Source organism: Puma concolor, chromosome D3 (genome assembly GCF_028749965.1).
Source record: "Puma concolor isolate L17-30 chromosome D3, mPumCon1.1.hap2, whole genome shotgun sequence".
Taxonomy (NCBI): domain Eukaryota; kingdom Metazoa; phylum Chordata; class Mammalia; order Carnivora; family Felidae; genus Puma; species Puma concolor.
Window position 1 is genome coordinate 30001699 of NC_141678.1, and position 16431 is coordinate 30018129.

The 16431-nt window shown below is 58.0% G+C and overlaps 3 protein-coding genes across 5 annotated transcripts in view; 2 read left to right on the forward strand and 1 right to left on the reverse strand.

The window, feature by feature from the left end:
* Positions 1–99: 99 nt before the first annotated feature.
* Positions 100–2062, reverse strand: CHCHD10 (coiled-coil-helix-coiled-coil-helix domain containing 10). The gene is made up of 4 exons (XM_025933262.2): positions 1903–2062; positions 1420–1639; positions 405–552; positions 100–308 (listed from the first exon to the last, which is right to left on the reverse strand). Exons 1-4 carry the CDS (start codon positions 1941–1943, stop codon positions 289–291), a joined length of 429 nt encoding a protein of 142 aa, XP_025789047.1. The 5' UTR covers positions 1944–2062; the 3' UTR covers positions 100–288.
* Positions 2063–4136: 2074 nt separating this feature from the next.
* Positions 4137–14492, forward strand: MMP11 (matrix metallopeptidase 11). Of its 2 annotated transcripts, XM_025933449.2 has the most exons (8): positions 4137–4281; positions 9428–9654; positions 10580–10723; positions 10802–10935; positions 11075–11316; positions 11403–11619; positions 12402–12659; positions 13622–14492. In XM_025933449.2, the coding sequence occupies exons 1-8, from the start codon at positions 4171–4173 to the stop codon at positions 13753–13755; spliced, it is 1467 nt and encodes a 488-aa protein (XP_025789234.1). In that variant the 5' UTR covers positions 4137–4170; the 3' UTR covers positions 13756–14492. The 2 variants fall into 2 exon arrangements, with proteins under 2 accessions (XP_025789234.1, XP_086538503.1); XM_086682377.1 differs by lacking the exon at positions 10580–10723.
* Positions 14493–15660: 1168 nt separating this feature from the next.
* The window catches only part of SMARCB1 (SWI/SNF related BAF chromatin remodeling complex subunit B1), a 34095-nt gene continuing 33324 nt past the window's right edge, over positions 15661–16431 (forward strand). For both annotated transcript variants that reach the window (XM_025933670.2, XM_025933671.2), the window contains exon 1: positions 15661–15941. In XM_025933670.2, coding sequence (XP_025789455.1) covers positions 15849–15941 — 93 coding nt within the window. In that variant the 5' untranslated portion in view covers positions 15661–15848. The remainder of the gene's footprint in view (positions 15942–16431) is intronic.

Here is a 16431-nt window from a genome sequence, read left to right on the forward strand (position 1 = left end):
TGGCATAAAGTGAAACATTCCACCCCTCCGTTGGACATCCATCCATGCCCCCTGACCCCACCCCAGCAGATAAACTAAATGAGAGGGCACACAGCAGGCTATGGTCTAAAATAAACTCTTTTAATTGCACATTTGCGTCTCCGGTCATCTGCGGGGTGAGAAACCCCCTCCTCACTTCCAACCCCAGCTACATGGGTACAATCTGACATAGTGGTCTGGCTGTTGGTGAAGGGGTGAAGGTGGGTGCAGGGTTGGCTCATGGATCTGCACCGGTCTACACCAGTCTCTTCAGGGCAGCGAGCTCAGACCTGTGGAGGGAGGGGTGGCACAGGCTAAGGGTCAGCCTGCAGGTTCAGGAAGAGGGACTGCCCCTCCCAATCCTGCCCCAGTCAGGAGCTGCTCACCGTGGTTGTACTTGCACTGCTTCAGGGCCTCACTGAAGCCCTCACACAGGGACAGGTCACTCTGAGTGGTGGAGCAGTCCAGGAACTGCTTGATCTCGTAGGCGCAGGGCCCCATCTGCAGGGGCTGGGGGCCAGTGCGGATGGGGGCCTAGGGTATGGCACAGGAGGCAGCAATGTCAGCTCCAGGTTGCCACCCAGAAGTGGGTTCCAAAGCTGGGGGCTGCCTGACCCTCCCCACACCCCCAGCCCAGGTGCCCCTGGGATCCCTGGCAGCCTACCCTGTCTACACTCAGCTGTTCCCTCTGTGAAACAGAAGGAGCCCACAGCCCTGTCAAACCCGCTCAGCCGATGCTAGTGCTGGTATAGACGGCATTTCCCAATTGCCTCATAATGGGCTCACTGGGCATGTAGGGCCTGAGAGGTGGGAGAAGGCTCTGGAAAAGCATGGCGTTGTGCTTGTACTCTTGGAGTATAAGCCCCACCTGCACAAGTACCAGTAGCTTCCAGCCTCAGCCATACTGATCTTCATGACCCCTGACGCTGCCACTAAGCCGCATGTGGCTCAGGACTGGTGGGGCACCCAGTAGGGGATAAGCCAATAGGAAACAGGCCCAGAGTCGCTGGCTACCCCTTGCCCTTGGGATGCAAGGTCTACAGGGCAGAACCTGGGAACAGGGAGAGCAGGGACTCAGAACTTCAACATCCCCCCCCCTCCACTAGGTTGGGTTACCTTGGGCCAGTCTCTGAACCGCTAAGGACTTTGGCTTTTCCATTTTTAAAGTGCTGGTGTATCCCTGGGAGTCTAGGGACCTTGGCCTCAGGGAAGGGACTAGGAGAGCCTGCCTGTGAGTGACAGGAGGCCAACAGCAGAGGAATAAGACCCTTCTTGGGAAAAGTCCTGGGCCTGAGGCAGCTCTGAACACGCCACAGCACTCCTTCATGGACATTCCAGCAGCTCCTTACTATGTGGCCTTGAGAGAAGCGGGCCTCAGTTTCTCCTGAGCCCGCAGCTCACCTGCTGAGTGGCAGGCTGGGCAGGCTCTGAGCTCCCTCCGCTGAAGGCTCCGGTCAGGGCGCTACCCACGACGTGTCCCACAGCCGAGCCCACAGCCACGCCAGCGGCAGTGGACGCCATTTGCGCCATCAGGCCGGGCTGGCCTGACTGGGTGGGGGCCGGTGCAGCAGCAGACGGCGGCGGGTGCGCTGGCGGGTGAACTGAGGGCGCGGCGGTGCGGCTGCGTGTGGGGGGAGACGTAGAGTCAATCCCAGCCGGACCCCGGAACTGGGACCCCAAGGGCCTTCGACTCCCGGGCACGAACCCTCCCCTCCTCCCCCCAGAGGGTGGGCGACCACAGTCTTAGACACGTGGTTGCAGCACCCCGCCCCTCCCCCCACCAAGATGGCGTAGCAGTCGCCAAGGTCACACTATTACGCCCTGGTGGGGGAGTGCCCCCGCTTTCCTAGCCCTCTCCCCACCCGGCCCCTGTCCTGCTCACACCTGGCTGGCCGGGCGGCCGCGCTGCGGCTTCCCCGGGGCATGGTGATGACGGTGGGACTCGGCCAAGCGCAGTCAGAGACGACAGTGGCAGCGGTTCTGTCTCGGGACGAATGTGACGCCGCTAAACTCAGCTGGCGCCAGGGGGCGGGGCCTAGGGGACACGCCCCCAAAGGGAGTAGCCAGGCCTGGGGCCTCTCTCACCTTCGCGCGGGTCTCCGAGACCTGTCCCTTCAAGCATCACCTCGTTTCAGCGTCCTTCTTAGCTGGAAATGTTACCCTGCTTCCTCCTTGCGCCTGGCCCGAGCTGTGTGGGCCCTGGGGACACGGACCAACGCTGCAAAGTGACAAGGGCTTACGCCGGGGCGACGGGCAAAGTCCCGTCAGAAACTATCGCGGAGCGCTGGGAGTGGAGTTGGTTCGTGTTCGAGCGCCAGGGGAGAACTTGACAGGGGGGCGACCGGTTGAAACCAGCAAGGTGGGGGGCACGGGGCGCCAGGCCAGGCTCTGGTCCCCCTCCTACGGACTGGGTTTACTGACTACGACTTGATGTCAGGGTCGCGGGGAAGAAATTCCCGAAGGAAAGCCCAGCGCGACCCATCCCCAGAACCTCCGCCAGGGGGCGTCCGGAGCCCTTCTTCGACTCCATCCTGCCCTAAATGAGCCACAACCCTGGCCAGTCTTGGGCAGCACCATCTTGGGGTGGGATGAAACCCCCCATGCGGCCAAGCACCCTGCCTGACACCCTACCCTGCATCACGGATGCAGCGCTGGACACTGACAGTGTTTAGCGACATACTAGCAGCATGCCCATTCCAAAGGCCCTCTGGGTGCCCAGAGGCGTTGGCCGCGGATTTGAATACTGTGGCCTCGCGATTCTACCACCTTGGTTCCAGGCCAAGGGAAGGGCCGAGGCGCGGATTTAGGACGCTTCCCAGCCCTTCAGGAGCTTGAGGTTTATAGGTTTTTTTTCTGAGTGATTTTGCAGTAATCACATATGACCCTTGGGCGGGAAGGAGCTCTAATTTCTTTACCCTCCCCTATCACTGTCCCGTGTGCCAGTGGGGGGCCCTGTAGCACCGGGATTGTAGGGAAGATGAAATCACCCCAAGTAAAAGTGAGTCACTTTAAAGGAACAGATTGCTCACACTCCAGGTAGTAAAGATAGCTGATGCCTTGTTTCTCCTCTCCTGGCCCTCTAGGAGTCTCTGTGGAGCCCTCCTGGAGAGGCCAGAGGGCTCCCTGGACCCGAACCTGGAGGGAGGGGTTGAGTCAGCCTGATCGCCCTCTTCTCCCTGTTGGCCTCCTTCCCTTCTTACGCCCTGGCTGGGTGCCCACAGCCTCACCTTGCAGCCTCTCAGGACCCTGCCTGATAGGATGGGAGCCACTGCTTGGGTTTTGGCTCTGCGGGGTTGCCCATGATGGAGCAGATTGCCTTCCTGAAGTGGTGAGGCACCTGGTTACAAGTGGAGGATCCCTTCCAGCATATGGACATCACCCTCTCCTTTGATTTTCACCTCCTCTCTCTCAGGTCTCAGAAACCTGGCCCCTAGGGCCCTTGTGGAGTGTGTTAGTCTCTTGAGCCACAAGTGTCCCCACTCAGAGACTGGCTCCCTGCCTGCCTCAGTCTACCGATAGCATCCTCCTTCCTGACCCCTCCACTTGCCTGCTGGTATGGGAAAGCCTTATCTTGGGCCCTCAGTTTTCCCATTTATAAATTGTCTACATGTTCTAAGCTGGGGACTGGCTAGCCACCTCCTTATGCCTCAGTTTCCCCTGAGACACATCCCTTGTTTCACAGGGGCTGCTATGCCATCTTCCAGACCTATCAGCTAAGGCTCTAAGGAGAACTTGCCCTGGGAACAACCACCTGTCATAGGCTAGCAGTAGGTCAGAGGTTAGGCCACGAGGGAGATCAGCTAGGAAAACCCTTCCAAAGGTGGGGTAGGGACCAGGAGGAGTCAAATTCGGCTCCTGTCAGACTCCCCACAGCACAGCAGGGAAAGTGAGGCCTGGAGTAGCACCAGCTGGCCTGGGCGCCCAACACCAGGCCTCTTAGACCTCAGGCTCTCCCGATCCTAGGAAGGACTGGGTCTCCGAGCCTCCAGCCCTAGCGGGACCAGCCCTTCCCCTCCACCTCCCCCACCTTGGCCGCGGCCTCCGCGGGGAGAGTTTAGAACAAAAGGCGTGTGGGGCGGGGCCGGGGCGGGGCGAAGGCTATAAGGGGCGGTGGCCCGGCGCGGCCCAGCAGGCTCAGCAGCCCCGGGGCGGATGGCTCGGGCCGCCCGGCTCCGTGGCGCGGCCCCGCGCGCTCTCCTGCTCCCGCTGCTGCTGTTGTTGCTCCCGCCGCCGCAGCTGCTGGCCCGGGCCCCGCGGCCCCTGGTGAGTGCCTGGAGCTGGTCGGCCGCTCCTCGCCGAGGGGGTGCCGGGCACGCGGGCTGGGCCCAATGACCGAGCTGGACCCGGACCCACGGGGGCGCCCGGGTGGCCTGGAGCGGCACGTTACCCGAAACGCTTTCTGGGTCCCTATGGACGTGAAAGATAGTGAATTTCCCGTCCCTGGAGGTGTGCAAGTGGAGCCTGCGCCGGGATTGCTCAGGCTGGTGAGGCGGGACTCTGCGCTAGACGCACGCCCCCTCCCAGCGTGGGGACCTGCTCCTCGGCTCCCCAGCTGCAGAAGCTGGGTTGTTTCCTGGACCAGGTAGCAGAGGGAGTGGTTACAGGGCCTCCTATTCTTCGCGCGGACAAAGCCTCAGGCTGGTGTCAGCCTCCTGGTGTGTGGCCTCGGTGAGCACACCTCCAGGGGTGCAGTGAGCTGGAGGATTAAAGAAGAGCTGGGAGGACAGCACTGCCCTGGGGCAAATGGGGTCTGAGCCCAGAAGAGGTGGCTCCAACTGGGCACCTACAAGTGGCAAGTTTGGGAGGTGTGAAGCCAGGACAGCACGAGTGTGAGAGCTGTGGTGTGTGTGTGTGTGTGTGCGCACACACGCGTGTGTTTATGACAGAGAAAGAAAGAACCGAAAGTGGGCGGCTGAGACCCTCAGAAAGGAAGGGGCTGGGAAGAGAAAGGGAAGAGAGAAGATGGTCCATGTGAGAAGGCAGCAGAGTGAGTAGAGGAAGGACAATCGTGGGGTGTTGTGTGACAGCCTGTGTGTGCCCAGTACCCTCCCCTCCAGCTGGGGCCTTGAGGGACCAATCACAAGGGTGGCCAGGCAAAACCTGGGCAGCTGCAAGCCCACAAGCCCCCTGGATCTCAGCTGAAGCATACACACCACCCAGGTAGGGATGGGAGCATTAGGAGGTGTGCCAGGCAGGAGTCGTGAGACCATCTGGAGGAGGGAGATCTGACCAGCCTGGGCCCCTCTCTCCAGTCACACCAGCTCTACCCTGGCCAGCTTGCCCCATCCTGGCTATGGGAGCAAAAGAGGACAGGATGGGTAGGTTAGGGAAAGGAGGTACCTCAGTCCCAAGGCTCTGCCTCTTCCCCAACTCTTCTCACTCCCTTTGAACTTGGGAGAGTCAGAAATCACCCTGGGTAGCCAGTTGACCTCACTGGTTCAGGAATTAGAGAGATCTGGGCTTAAACCTGGTGCCCTAGGTGAGCCCTCTTGTGTCATAGGATCCCACCCCTCAGTCTTGGCGGGTGGGTGGGGGATAACAGGGCACTGAGGATTAAATGAGGTAATGGGAGGAGAGGGCACAACCAGTCATTCTGGAGACACAATGTCACCTCTGACTGCCACTTTGACGCTTGTGCAGCGTCAGTTGGGGCTGGGTTTGAGCTGGGCTGTTGTCTGTCACTCTGCAGATATGCAGGGAGCATTTGGGGTCGCCTTCAACGTGTTTATCCCCAGGCTGCCATCACAGGGGCCAGGAAAGCTCTGTAAATATTTATCCATCCCAGTTCACAGCTTTCAGGGTTGATGAAAGCCCTGCAGTCCTGTAGGACAGAGGCTGCATTTGTTCCTGGAGCCAGCAGGGACCGGGGTGGGGAGAAGATTAGGTTCAATGTGGGGCAGTTGGTGGACCTGCCTATTGCCTGGCTGCACAACTTGGGCAGGTTGCTTGACTTCTCTGAGCCTCAGAGGGGCATGGTGCTGCATAGAATGGTGTAGTGATGCTCCCCATTCTTTCTCACAGCCTAACAAAGTGCCCTCCCATCAGGGTTGCCTCCTACCAACAGAGGAAGGCAGAGCCGTCTTTATTAATTATCCCCGTTGGACCAATAGCAAACTGAGGCTCAGAGAGGGGCAAAACTAACCTGGCCTTACCCAGCAGTTTCCTGGCTTGGGGTCCTTTATCTCCCCTCTACGGGGTGCCTCCCGTTTTCTGGATTGGAAGTTGACCCAGGCACTGACCCCAAGCCTCTAGCTCAGCCAGGAGACTGAGTCAGCTGAGAAGTTCCTTGTACGTTTGAGGCTGTGATATGGTGCCCCGCAAGAGGAAGGCAGGGTGAGTGAGCTCAGTGCCCACCACAGGGCAGGCCAAGGAAGGCTCCTGGCCTAGGAGGAGGAGGAAGAGAGAAGGCATCGAAAAAAGAAACACTTCTCAGGAACGTGGGTTTTGGAGACAGGCCAATAGCTGAGGAGGTAGGGGGAGGGGGGCCTTGTGGGTGGAAGAAGCATGGGCCCCAGGTCTAGGTCCAGCTCTCTTCTGACTTACTGTGTGACCCTGGGCAAAGTCCTTGACCTCTCTGGGCTCTCTTTCTTCCTCTGAGAAATGTGGTGGTGTCTGCTACCCAACCCTCCCATAGATGAGACCAGGCATGGTCTGTGCCCACCACCCCACCTCACAGAATCCCAGCAGCCTTGGGAGAACCAAGCACACCGGTCTTAGGGATCTGAAAGGGGCTCTGGGCCAGGACTTTCAGTTAGGGTGTCTGACCCCAGGCCAGAAAAGGCTCATAAAGATGAAGTGTAGGATATCAGCAGGGCAGGGAGTAGTAATGGGGAAACTGAGGCCAAGAGCCGTTAAATGATGGCTCCAGAAAACAATTACTGGAAAGTACCACTGGCTGGAGACCTTGATTCTAGGGCCTCCTGCTCACTCACTCTCCAAGACCAGTGAATGTGACATGGACAGTGAGCATGAGCCTCTGGCTTTCTGAGAGACCCTGCACAAGTCAGTCTTCTCTGGGCCTGCAAGCTACCTTTGCTAGCTGCAATTCCTGTTTATGATGTAGTCTGGGAACTTTGGGGGAGCAGGACACCAGGTGGGTGGTGGGAGCTGTAGCATGTGTGGTGAGAGCAGATTTCCAGGTGTGGGAGGGGAGGGCCCACAGGGGCAAGGGGGTGGGCCAGGCAAGGGGCTCTTCTCTGTGCCAGATGCTGCAGTGGGCACCAGAGAGGGAGGTTATTCAGCCCGCTGCTGTAGTACCTTCCCCCTTTGACAGAGAAGTCAAAGCTAAAAGAGGGCAGGGACTTGGCCAGGGTCACTCTACCCAGGGTGAGCATGGCCTAGAACTGGCCCTTCTGAATCTCAGACTGTGACTCTTGTTGTTGGACTGAGAGTGCCATGATCCAGCGGTCTGGGCAAGGACCTGTCATGCCTCATGGGGGCAGGAGAGGAAGGTATGGTGTGTGTCCATTACCTACCCTCCCTCCATGGCTGGCTGGTCCAGGCCTCACTGCAGGGCAGAGGAGATAAGGGATTTCTGCTTACAGGCGTAAATAGAGCTGGTCAGCTGGGCTCTGGGCTACTTGGGGCTCCCAGGGGACAACCCAGTCTTACCCTTTCCAGGATTGGGGGAAGGAATCTGTTTATCTAGGAAGTCAAGGGGGCAGTGTAGGGAGGAGAAAGGGCAGGCTCTCATGGCTAGGCACACAGACCTGGGGTCTATATCCTCAATGGGAGACCTCACATATATATCATCCCCACCTTATTGGGGGTGTGGGGGTGGAGGTTCAAAGAGCTGACAGAGTGCCCAGGAAAGTAGCAGGTGCTTAATAATTTTCAATTCCTTCTCTTCTGTCATCAAAGTGAGGGCAGCCTGGATCCCTCCTCCAGGGGAAGGGTGGCTCCAGCCTGAAGAGCACAGCAGAGGTAGCAGGTAGGGAGTGGGTTGTGAGCACAGACAGCCTACCACCAGCCAGCTGTTACCTGGGCTAGTTGCTTAACTTCTCTGGGTTCTGTTTTCTCATCTGATAAATGGGGGATAATGACAGTAGAGTTAGTGAGAGGTCCCATCAGGGGCTAAGAGCTTGTCTGTGGAACTGTTGGTAGGGTCCTGGATACAGGTGAACTGCAAGAGTGAAAAGTACTTAACTAGCAGTAAGTCCAATATCAACAGGAACCCACAACCCAGTGAGGCTGGGCTCTGCCAGGTAACTAACCATTCAATAAGCAAGTTCTGAAATTAGAAAGCTGGTCCAGGGTTTTTTCTCATATCTCAGGTAGCTGTGCCCCTGGGTGTTCAGAAGACCCCTTTCTAGTGGGGTGTTTTTAGGGTTGAGTCTGGGTGACTCTGAGAGGTTGAGTTATTAGTGGCCCTGGAATTGAGAGACTAGGGGCACTGGGACAAGGATCAGAGCCCTGGGACGCCTACCGCCTGGGAGAGCTGCCAGAGGCTAAGGGCGAGGGTGGGGCCTGGGTGACCTGGCTCCCACCCCAAATATGGCTGTGGGGGAGGCCCCAACCACCCAGACCAGTCAGCCCCAGACCAAGCAGGCACTTAGTCTCTAGCCAATGGTACAGCTCCATGCCTCTCCAGCTTTGCAAAGTATCCCGAAACAGGTTACCTTCTGATTCCTGCCTGGACACCAGATTCCTCACCTGGCTCTGCCATGCCTTTGCTGCGTGATCTTGAAGGGTCTCCCTACCTCTCTGAGCTTGTGCTTTTTTCAAGTGTGAAAACTGTAACCTCTGCCCTGGATGTTGCAGGGGGTGGGAGCTCTGTGTTAGAATCCCCATCTGCGGTGCTGGGGCTCCAGTCTGGCAGGGCTGGGTGGGGCTGGGCATCTGGGAATTGTCTGTCTCCCCCTGCCCAAGCATGGCCCAGCACTGGGGAGGTATCATCCCCATTTGTCAGGTGAGCAAACCAAGGCTGTGCCACAGGGCTGCAAACCCACACTGGGGTGTGGCAGTGTTGGGGGCCCTGGGCAGGAGCCTGCTTAGGTAATTGGAGAGGGTAGAGTTGGGGGGTGGGGTGGAGGAAGGAAGAAAAGGAGGCAAAAAAGCTTTGCTGGGGTGGGAGGGGTGGGGACCAGTAGGGGGAGCAGGAGGAGCTTGCTTGGCCTTTCCTTGAAAGCTTTGTGGGATCCATTCCTGGGTGTGTGTGGAGTCAGGGGCTGCATCCCCACCCAGACCTTACTGGCCCAAGTGGCTGGACAGACATCCCAGGCCCTCCAGGAAGACACAGGAAATCTGAGCCAGTCCATGACAAAGGGCCCTGTTGTGTGATGGCTGGCACACCCCTTCTCTTGCCCTCAGTTTGCCCATCTGCAAGGTGGGCCAGGTTGAGCATGAGTATGCTGATGGGCCATGAGGTCCCAAGGCCTGATCAGGCCTTCACATCCTCTCTCCTGCCCAGGATGCACCCCGCCGCCACGTGAGGAGGGGGCCACAGTCCTGGCATGAAGCTGCTCCCAGCAGCCTGGCACCTGCCTCTACCGTCCAGGAGACTCTCCAGCCAGCAAGCAGCCCCAGACCTCCCCGCTGCGGTGTGCCTGACCCACCCGATGGGTTGAGTGCCCGCAACCGACAAAAGCGGTTTGTGCTGTCAGGCGGGCGCTGGGAGAAAACAGACCTCACCTACAGGTAGGGGCCAGTGGCTGTGGGAGCAGGCTCTAGACCTACCTGTGTGTCTGTGTGTGAACTGCCACCCTCACACTTGCTTCTTGAGACACGTGCTAGAGCCAGATCTCTGTGGTTAATAGACCTGTGTGTCCACCGACCCCTGAGCCATCCATGGACCAACTCACTAAACCCCAACTTAGATGCACACACAGACAACACCCCACCATAGCCATGCCTTCCCACATCAGAGGGGCAGTAGCTCTGTCAACACACAAAAAGTCTCAGCACACACCTGGTGGCTCCATTGACATGTGGGGCAGGGGGCCTTCAGTCAGTCACCCAGGCAGCCCCTACTGGGGACATAGTAAGCACCAGGCCTGCCCTGGGCCTCTGTGGTAAACGAGGGAAACATGGCCGGTCCTCTCGGCATTAACCACATCATTGTTCAGACCTACCATCATAGCTTGGGGTCCATGCCGATGGGAATAGTGGTGAGTGAGCAAGTAATAATGGGAGTGATGTGGAAGGTCAGACTTGTCCTGCAGGTGGAGAGCTGGCCTGGGACGGATGGCATGTGACAGATGATATGGTGTCACACAGATTGGAGCTCAGAAATATCCTGGGTGGGGAACTGAAAACCAAGACTGGGGTGAAAGGGCAAGGTCTCCCCACAGTGAGTGGCACCATCAGGTCTAGAAGGTGGGTCTTGGGGCTCCTGGTCCTGCATTCTTTCCACCAAATGCAGACACCTGTGTGCACCAAAGGCCATACAAACCCACACAGAGATGGTCCCATGTGGACGAGGGACCATAGCTGAGGCCCAGAGCACACTTGGCACGTGTCCCATATGCATGCATCCCCACTGAGCATCCAGGGGCAACTCCGGGTCCAACAGCCATCAGGGGGCTGTCCCAAGTGAGGCCCAGACCCCTCCTCCTCCCCCCAGGATCCTCCGGTTCCCCTGGCAGCTGGTACGGGAGCAGGTGCGGCAGACGGTGGCAGAGGCCCTACAAGTGTGGAGCGAGGTGACGCCACTTACCTTCACCGAGGTCCATGAGGGCCATGCTGACATCATGATTGATTTTACCAGGTGAACCAGTTACCTAAGACCCCTCCGGGAACTAGCCCCACCTGTCAGTAGCCACTGACTCTGCCCACCCACCCATAGGTACTGGCATGGAGACAACCTGCCATTTGATGGACCTGGGGGCATCCTGGCTCATGCCTTTTTCCCCAAGACTCACCGAGAAGGAGATGTCCACTTTGACTATGACGAGACCTGGACTATTGGGAACAACCAGGGTATGGGCTGGGGACCCATTTTCCAGATGGGGCAACTACGGATAGTAGAGAATGGGGATAAGTCCTTGACCTGGGCTCTGGAGTTTGAGTGTTTTCTGGTGGGAGGTTTGGGGATTGCTGGGCTATCTCCCTTTTTCAGGCACAGACCTTCTGCAGGTGGCAGCCCATGAATTTGGCCATGTGCTGGGGCTGCAGCACACGACGGCTGCTAAGGCACTTATGTCCCCTTTCTACACATTCCGCTACCCATTGAGTCTTAGCCCGGATGACCGCAGGGGCATCCAGCACCTCTACGGCCAACCCCGGCCAGCCCCCACCTCTAGGCCCCCGGCTGTGGGCCCTCAGGCTGGGGTGGATGACAACGAGATTGCCCCGCTGGAGGTGAGGCCCTGCTCCCAGCTTCCTTCACTCTTTGGCCTCTGTGGCTCCAATGTGGGCTCTTGCTCAGCCTTTCTCTCCCACACCAGCCGGAAGTGCCACCAGATGCCTGCGAGATCACCTTTGATGCAGTCTCCACCATCCGTGGTGAGCTCTTCTTCTTCAAAGTGGGCTTTGTGTGGCGGCTGCGTGGGGGCCGGCTGCAGCCTGGCTACCCTGCACTGGCTTCTCGTCACTGGCAGGGACTGCCCAGCCCTGTGGATGCAGCCTTTGAAGATGCCCAGGGCCACATCTGGTTCTTCCAAGGTGAGGGGGACTGGGTTCATGCCCAGGAGACTTCAGGAGCCAGGAATATCATGGCCCAGGGTAGGGACAGCCAGGCAGACATGATGGGCAGTGCCAAGGGAGAGTATGACTCACTTCTCTGGGCACAGCTGGGAGGCTCCCAGAGGAGGTGGCTCTCAAGATGGGATCAGGATAGAAGGCATTGCACAGTGGACTGTGCATCCATTCATTCAACCCTCAAAGCCATCCTAGGGGGTATGTGTGATCAGTACGCCTGCTCTAGAGATGAGATCTCTGGGAAGTACAGGTGGTACAGTGACTCATTAACGGCACAGTTTGGAAAAGGTAGAGCAGGGATATGATCTCATTCTGGCAACCCCAGAGCCCGTGCTGTTAACTTTCAACGGGGAGAGACAAGAGCCTGAAGCATTCTAGGTGGCAGGGACTTCATCAACAGAGGCCCAAGCCTGCTATGGCAAGGATGGGGCCCAGGGAATGGTCTGAAGCACTTGTCACAAGGAACCAAATGCCAGGGGAAGAATCGAGAGCTCAGGAGGTTTCCTTCCTGTTTAGAATAACCTTCCACATGCAGTAGCTCCCAGAGCATGTATCACCCAAACTTGTCCTCACTGGCGCTAACTTCCCTCTGGGGATAAGGGTGCTGAGTGGGATTTCTGGCCTGAGTGTTTTATGGACAAGGAAACTGACACCGGGAAAGTTTGGCGGTGGTGTTGGCCAGGTAGGTCCATGGTGGCCGGGTACAGTGGTTGGGCAGCTCCATTGCAGCCTTCCCTCTCTGGCAGGCACTCAGTACTGGGTATACAATGGTGAGAAGCCAGTCCTGGGCCCTTCACCCCTCTCTGAGCTGGGGCTGCTGGGGCCCCCCATCCAGGCTGCCTTGGCCTGGGGCCCTGAGAAGAACAAGATCTACTTCTTCCGAGATGGAGACTACTGGCGCTTCCACCTTAGCACCCGCCGTGTGGACAACCCCGTGCCCCGCCGGGTGACTGACTGGCGAGGAGTGCCCTCTGAGATTGACGCCGCCTTCCAGGATGCTGATGGTGCGTTGAGGGGGGGAGAGGAGTGGCTGGTACAAGTGGTATAAGAGCCACATCTCCTACCTGGTGGTAGCTGGGCATTAGCTCCTCATCACGGGTCCTTTGTCCACCCTCCTCCTTGTGCCAGGGCAATGCCATGCCCCCATACTGCAGATGGGAAGACTGAGGGGTAGAGAGGTGCCAGGACTTGCCCAGGTCTCTCAGTATAGCTGGTAAAATAATAGCTGCTGCACACTGAGGACCGATGATGTTCTAGGCACAGTGCTAAGCCCCTTATGTCTCATGCAGTTCTCAGAACAGCCCTCTGACATAACACTTGCTGTGAACCCAGTTTCCAGAGGGGCAAACAGAAGTTCACGTAATGAGGTCCCTAACTGGGCCACTTAGATGGACAGTGGGGAGCCAGGCCTCCCAACCAGGCAGTCCCTGCTCCTAACCACTGAACTGGCCTACTATCTTGAAGGACTAGAGTGGGACTTGCAGTCCAGTACTTTTTCCCCCATACCCTGAAGCTTGCTTCTGTGTTCTCCCCCATCAGGACCTACTGGGAGAGCAGTCCTGTGGTAGCTCTGGGGCTCTGGGTCACTTGCATGGCCCACCTTGCCTCAGGATGCCGGTCTATAGTCTGGCTGGCAGGTACAGGAATAGAACTGACATGGGGGTAGGGTGGGGTGGGGTGAGGGGAGGGAGACTTGCTTTCCTGAGAGGTAGGAGTTGAGTTTCCGAGGCTCCAGGCATCTGTCAAGCTGGAATGATAGCCCAGATCAGATCTTGGGACTGGTAGTACTCCAAGGGATTGAAGGTTCCAGAAAGGCCACCCTGGGGCCTGCAGGTTTCAAGAAACACAACAGTGGTCAAGCCCTGAGAATCTGACTTCCTCCTGTGCCTGTCCCTGGGCACATCCTGACTGGCAGGTGCAGGGCCCAGTGTCCACTCACCCAGGTCTGACCCTCCTTTCTCCTCAGGCTATGCCTACTTTCTGCGAGGTCGCCTCTATTGGAAGTTCGACCCTGTGAAGGTGAAGGCCCTGGAGGGCTTTCCCCGCCTCGTGGGCCCTGACTTCTTCGGCTGTACCGAGCCTGCCAACACTTTCCGCTAACTGACTTGGATGCCCTCAGCGCTCCTGACTCCTGCCAGGCCACTGATATTGGATAGAGACCAGTGTCCATCCTTGTGGCTGTGGGTACCAGGCACAGGATGGAGCCTGTGTTTCCTCAGGAGGGTGGGGAGGGGCTGCTGTCACCTTGACAACTGCAGGGAGGGCCACGCAGGTCGTGGTCACCTGCCAGCGACTGCTTTGGACTAGGCGAGGAGACTCTGGCATTACTTGAGGGTGAGGGTGGTCTCAGGCCAGCCCTACCCAACCTGTGCAGGTCACAGTCAAAGCCTCCTGCCCTCAGTTTCTATACTTATCCCTCAGGGTAGCACCTCAGCAGGATTGGGGGAGCTGAAGCCCTCATTCCCTCCCTGCTGTGAGGTTCCTGCAGGGTGCTGGCATAGGGGGGCCAGGGGCACCACTGCCTTCTACCTTTTCTTGAGAGGTCAGCTCTGGGCAGGTGCTTGGATCTGGCTGCTTTCTAGTTGGTGATCCTAGGGATATGTTCCCCAGGATCCAGGCCAAAAGGTCCAGAGTCAGCTGGGGATGGGAGTGCTTCCTGCTGGAGACCCGGGCCCTTGAAGCCTCAACATACCTCAATCCTGTCTTGGGCTAGATCCTTCCCAGCCCTCATCCCAGCACTGGGATCCTCCAAAATCATGTAAATGTGTGTACAGTGTGTACAAAGCCTTTTTTTTTTTTTTCTACTGAGTACTGTCATTAAATATGGTTATTTTCTACTTGACTGCCTGGGTTCTTTCTGTAACTATGAGGCCTGAAGGGGGGAAGAGCTGGGGACCTGGGAGCCAACTCAGCACCTGCTGTGTCCTGGTCAAGCCTACTCCCACCCACCCAAGCTTCTGGTCCTTGGGGCTGGATGCAGTGCCATGGCTCCTCTTGCTCCATTCCTCCATCTAGCCTGGTGGGACTGGAGTGGCTTTGTAATTGATTCCCTGCTTCCCCGCTGGCCCCTCAACATCCTCCAGCAAGTGGTGGCCACTTTATCTGGTCATGCCACACCGCAGTTTTGATCCTAAAATACTTTGTTTCTCACTGCTGTCAGGACAGGAACAAAACTTATGGTCACCACAGCTGACCCCACCTAACCCTCAAGGGTCTCCCTGCCCTGCCCCCCAGCCCCATGTGTATCTTCTTGATAGTAGCACCTATCACAGCTGCAATTTTATTAGACTGAACCATATGAAACTGTCAGCAGCGGGCCGTTTTTGATCTGCTGCATTGTGCAACCAAACACGGATGCTTTGATGCTTTCATTATTGTTAGCCCCAGTCCTGGCTGTAAGCTCTGCAGGGCAGGGCTATCTAGTTTCGCTCAGCACCCCACGGCTGCACTTGCTGTAGACACAGAGTGCAGAGTTAAGGAAGAGTGCAGAGAAATGGAGAAGTTTCCCTCCCCTCTAGCTCACCGATGCCCCAGCCAAACCAAATACCACCTGGGCCTTGGAATCCTGCCAAGCCTGGGGAGCCTTTGCCCATGCCAACCCCTCACCCAGTGTTGCCATTCTGCCCATCTCCACAGCCGCAGGAACACCTGTGGGCCTGGAACTGGGGTATCTGTTCCTAGGATCCCTCTTATCTACTCAACTACACTGCGTGTTTCGGGTGGTGAAACTGAGGCACAGGTAGCTCTGGCCTCCTCTTGGTCTCAGGCCTCGTTTTGCTCCTCCTCCACTGGGCTGAGTTCTAGTCCCAGCTGTGAGGCTGGAAAAATCACTGCTTGAGTCAGGGCCTCTGTTGCTATTTCTGTCCGTGAGAAATTCTTCGGAGTACCTCCACTTGGGAAGCAGTCTGGAAGAAACGGGTCGCGGTTCCTTTAAGCGGCCCGAAGGGGCGCTCTCCAGCCTTTTGTTAGGGAGGCGGTGGCGCGCGCGTCAGCGTCAACGCCCGCGCTTGCGCACTGAGGGCGGCCTGGTCCTTTGCGGCGGCGGCTGAAGAGCCCGGAGGCGGCTCTAGCACCTGATCTGTCCGCCCTTCGCCGCCCGGTCTCGGCTGTTCTCGGCTCGGCAAGGCTCGGCTCCTCCTCAGTCCTCCCGATCCCTTGCAGCTCGGCCTCCGCCGCCCGCCTCCGCCGCCGAAATGATGATGATGGCGCTGAGCAAGACCTTCGGGCAGAAGCCCGTCAAGTTCCAGCTAGAAGACGACGGAGAATTCTACATGATCGGCTCTGAGGTAGCCCGCCGCGCGTCCTCACCCTCCCCAGCCTCGGCCCCGCGGAAGCCTCGGGGCGGGTCTGCTTGCCGGGAGCGCGCGTCTCCATTCATCGCGGCGGGCGGGCGCGTGCGCGCGTTGCGTCAGGGCGGGTGGGGCCTGTCTGGCTCCGCCCCGCGCACGTCGGCTGTCTGGGATTACTTATTTCGTCTTGGTGGGCGTCGCCCACTGCTGCCAGGGCTTAGGGCACTCCGAGGAGCCACTGGTTCCATCCTGAGTTGGTACAGCTCCAGCCAGCCGCAAAGAAACGGGATGTTTCGGTTAGCCCCTGGGGCGCCTGGAGGAGAGATTTCGGAAGCTTCGCTTGTATCCCTCCTCCATTGCTGCGTTTGGGATCGTGAAATCTCAGATTGAAAACATGGGGTTTACTGATGTCTCATCTCGCAAAGTGTTGGTTGCTGTTACTTACCAATGAGGAAATAGGGAGGAGGATGGATATCCTGTGTTGGGT

Excerpts from the sequence above, each read along its gene's own strand:
- CHCHD10 (XM_025933262.2), bottom strand. The coding sequence starts at position 1,943 with ATGCCCCGGGGAAGCCGCAGCGCGGCCGCCCGGCCAGCCAG. Across the intron at positions 1,640-1,902 it reads GCGGCCGCCCGGCCAGCCAG|CCGCACCGCCGCGCCCTCAG; the intron begins GTGTGAGCAGGA and ends CCCCACACGCAG. Across the intron at positions 309-404 it reads GCAGTGCAAGTACAACCACG|GTCTGAGCTCGCTGCCCTGA; the intron begins GTGAGCAGCTCC and ends CTCCCTCCACAG.
- MMP11 (XM_025933449.2), top strand. The coding sequence starts at position 4,171 with ATGGCTCGGGCCGCCCGGCTCCGTGGCGCGGCCCCGCGCGCTCTCCTG. Across the intron at positions 11,620-12,401 it reads CCACATCTGGTTCTTCCAAG|GCACTCAGTACTGGGTATAC; the intron begins GTGAGGGGGACT and ends CCTCTCTGGCAG. Across the intron at positions 12,660-13,621 it reads CGCCTTCCAGGATGCTGATG|GCTATGCCTACTTTCTGCGA; the intron begins GTGCGTTGAGGG and ends CTTTCTCCTCAG.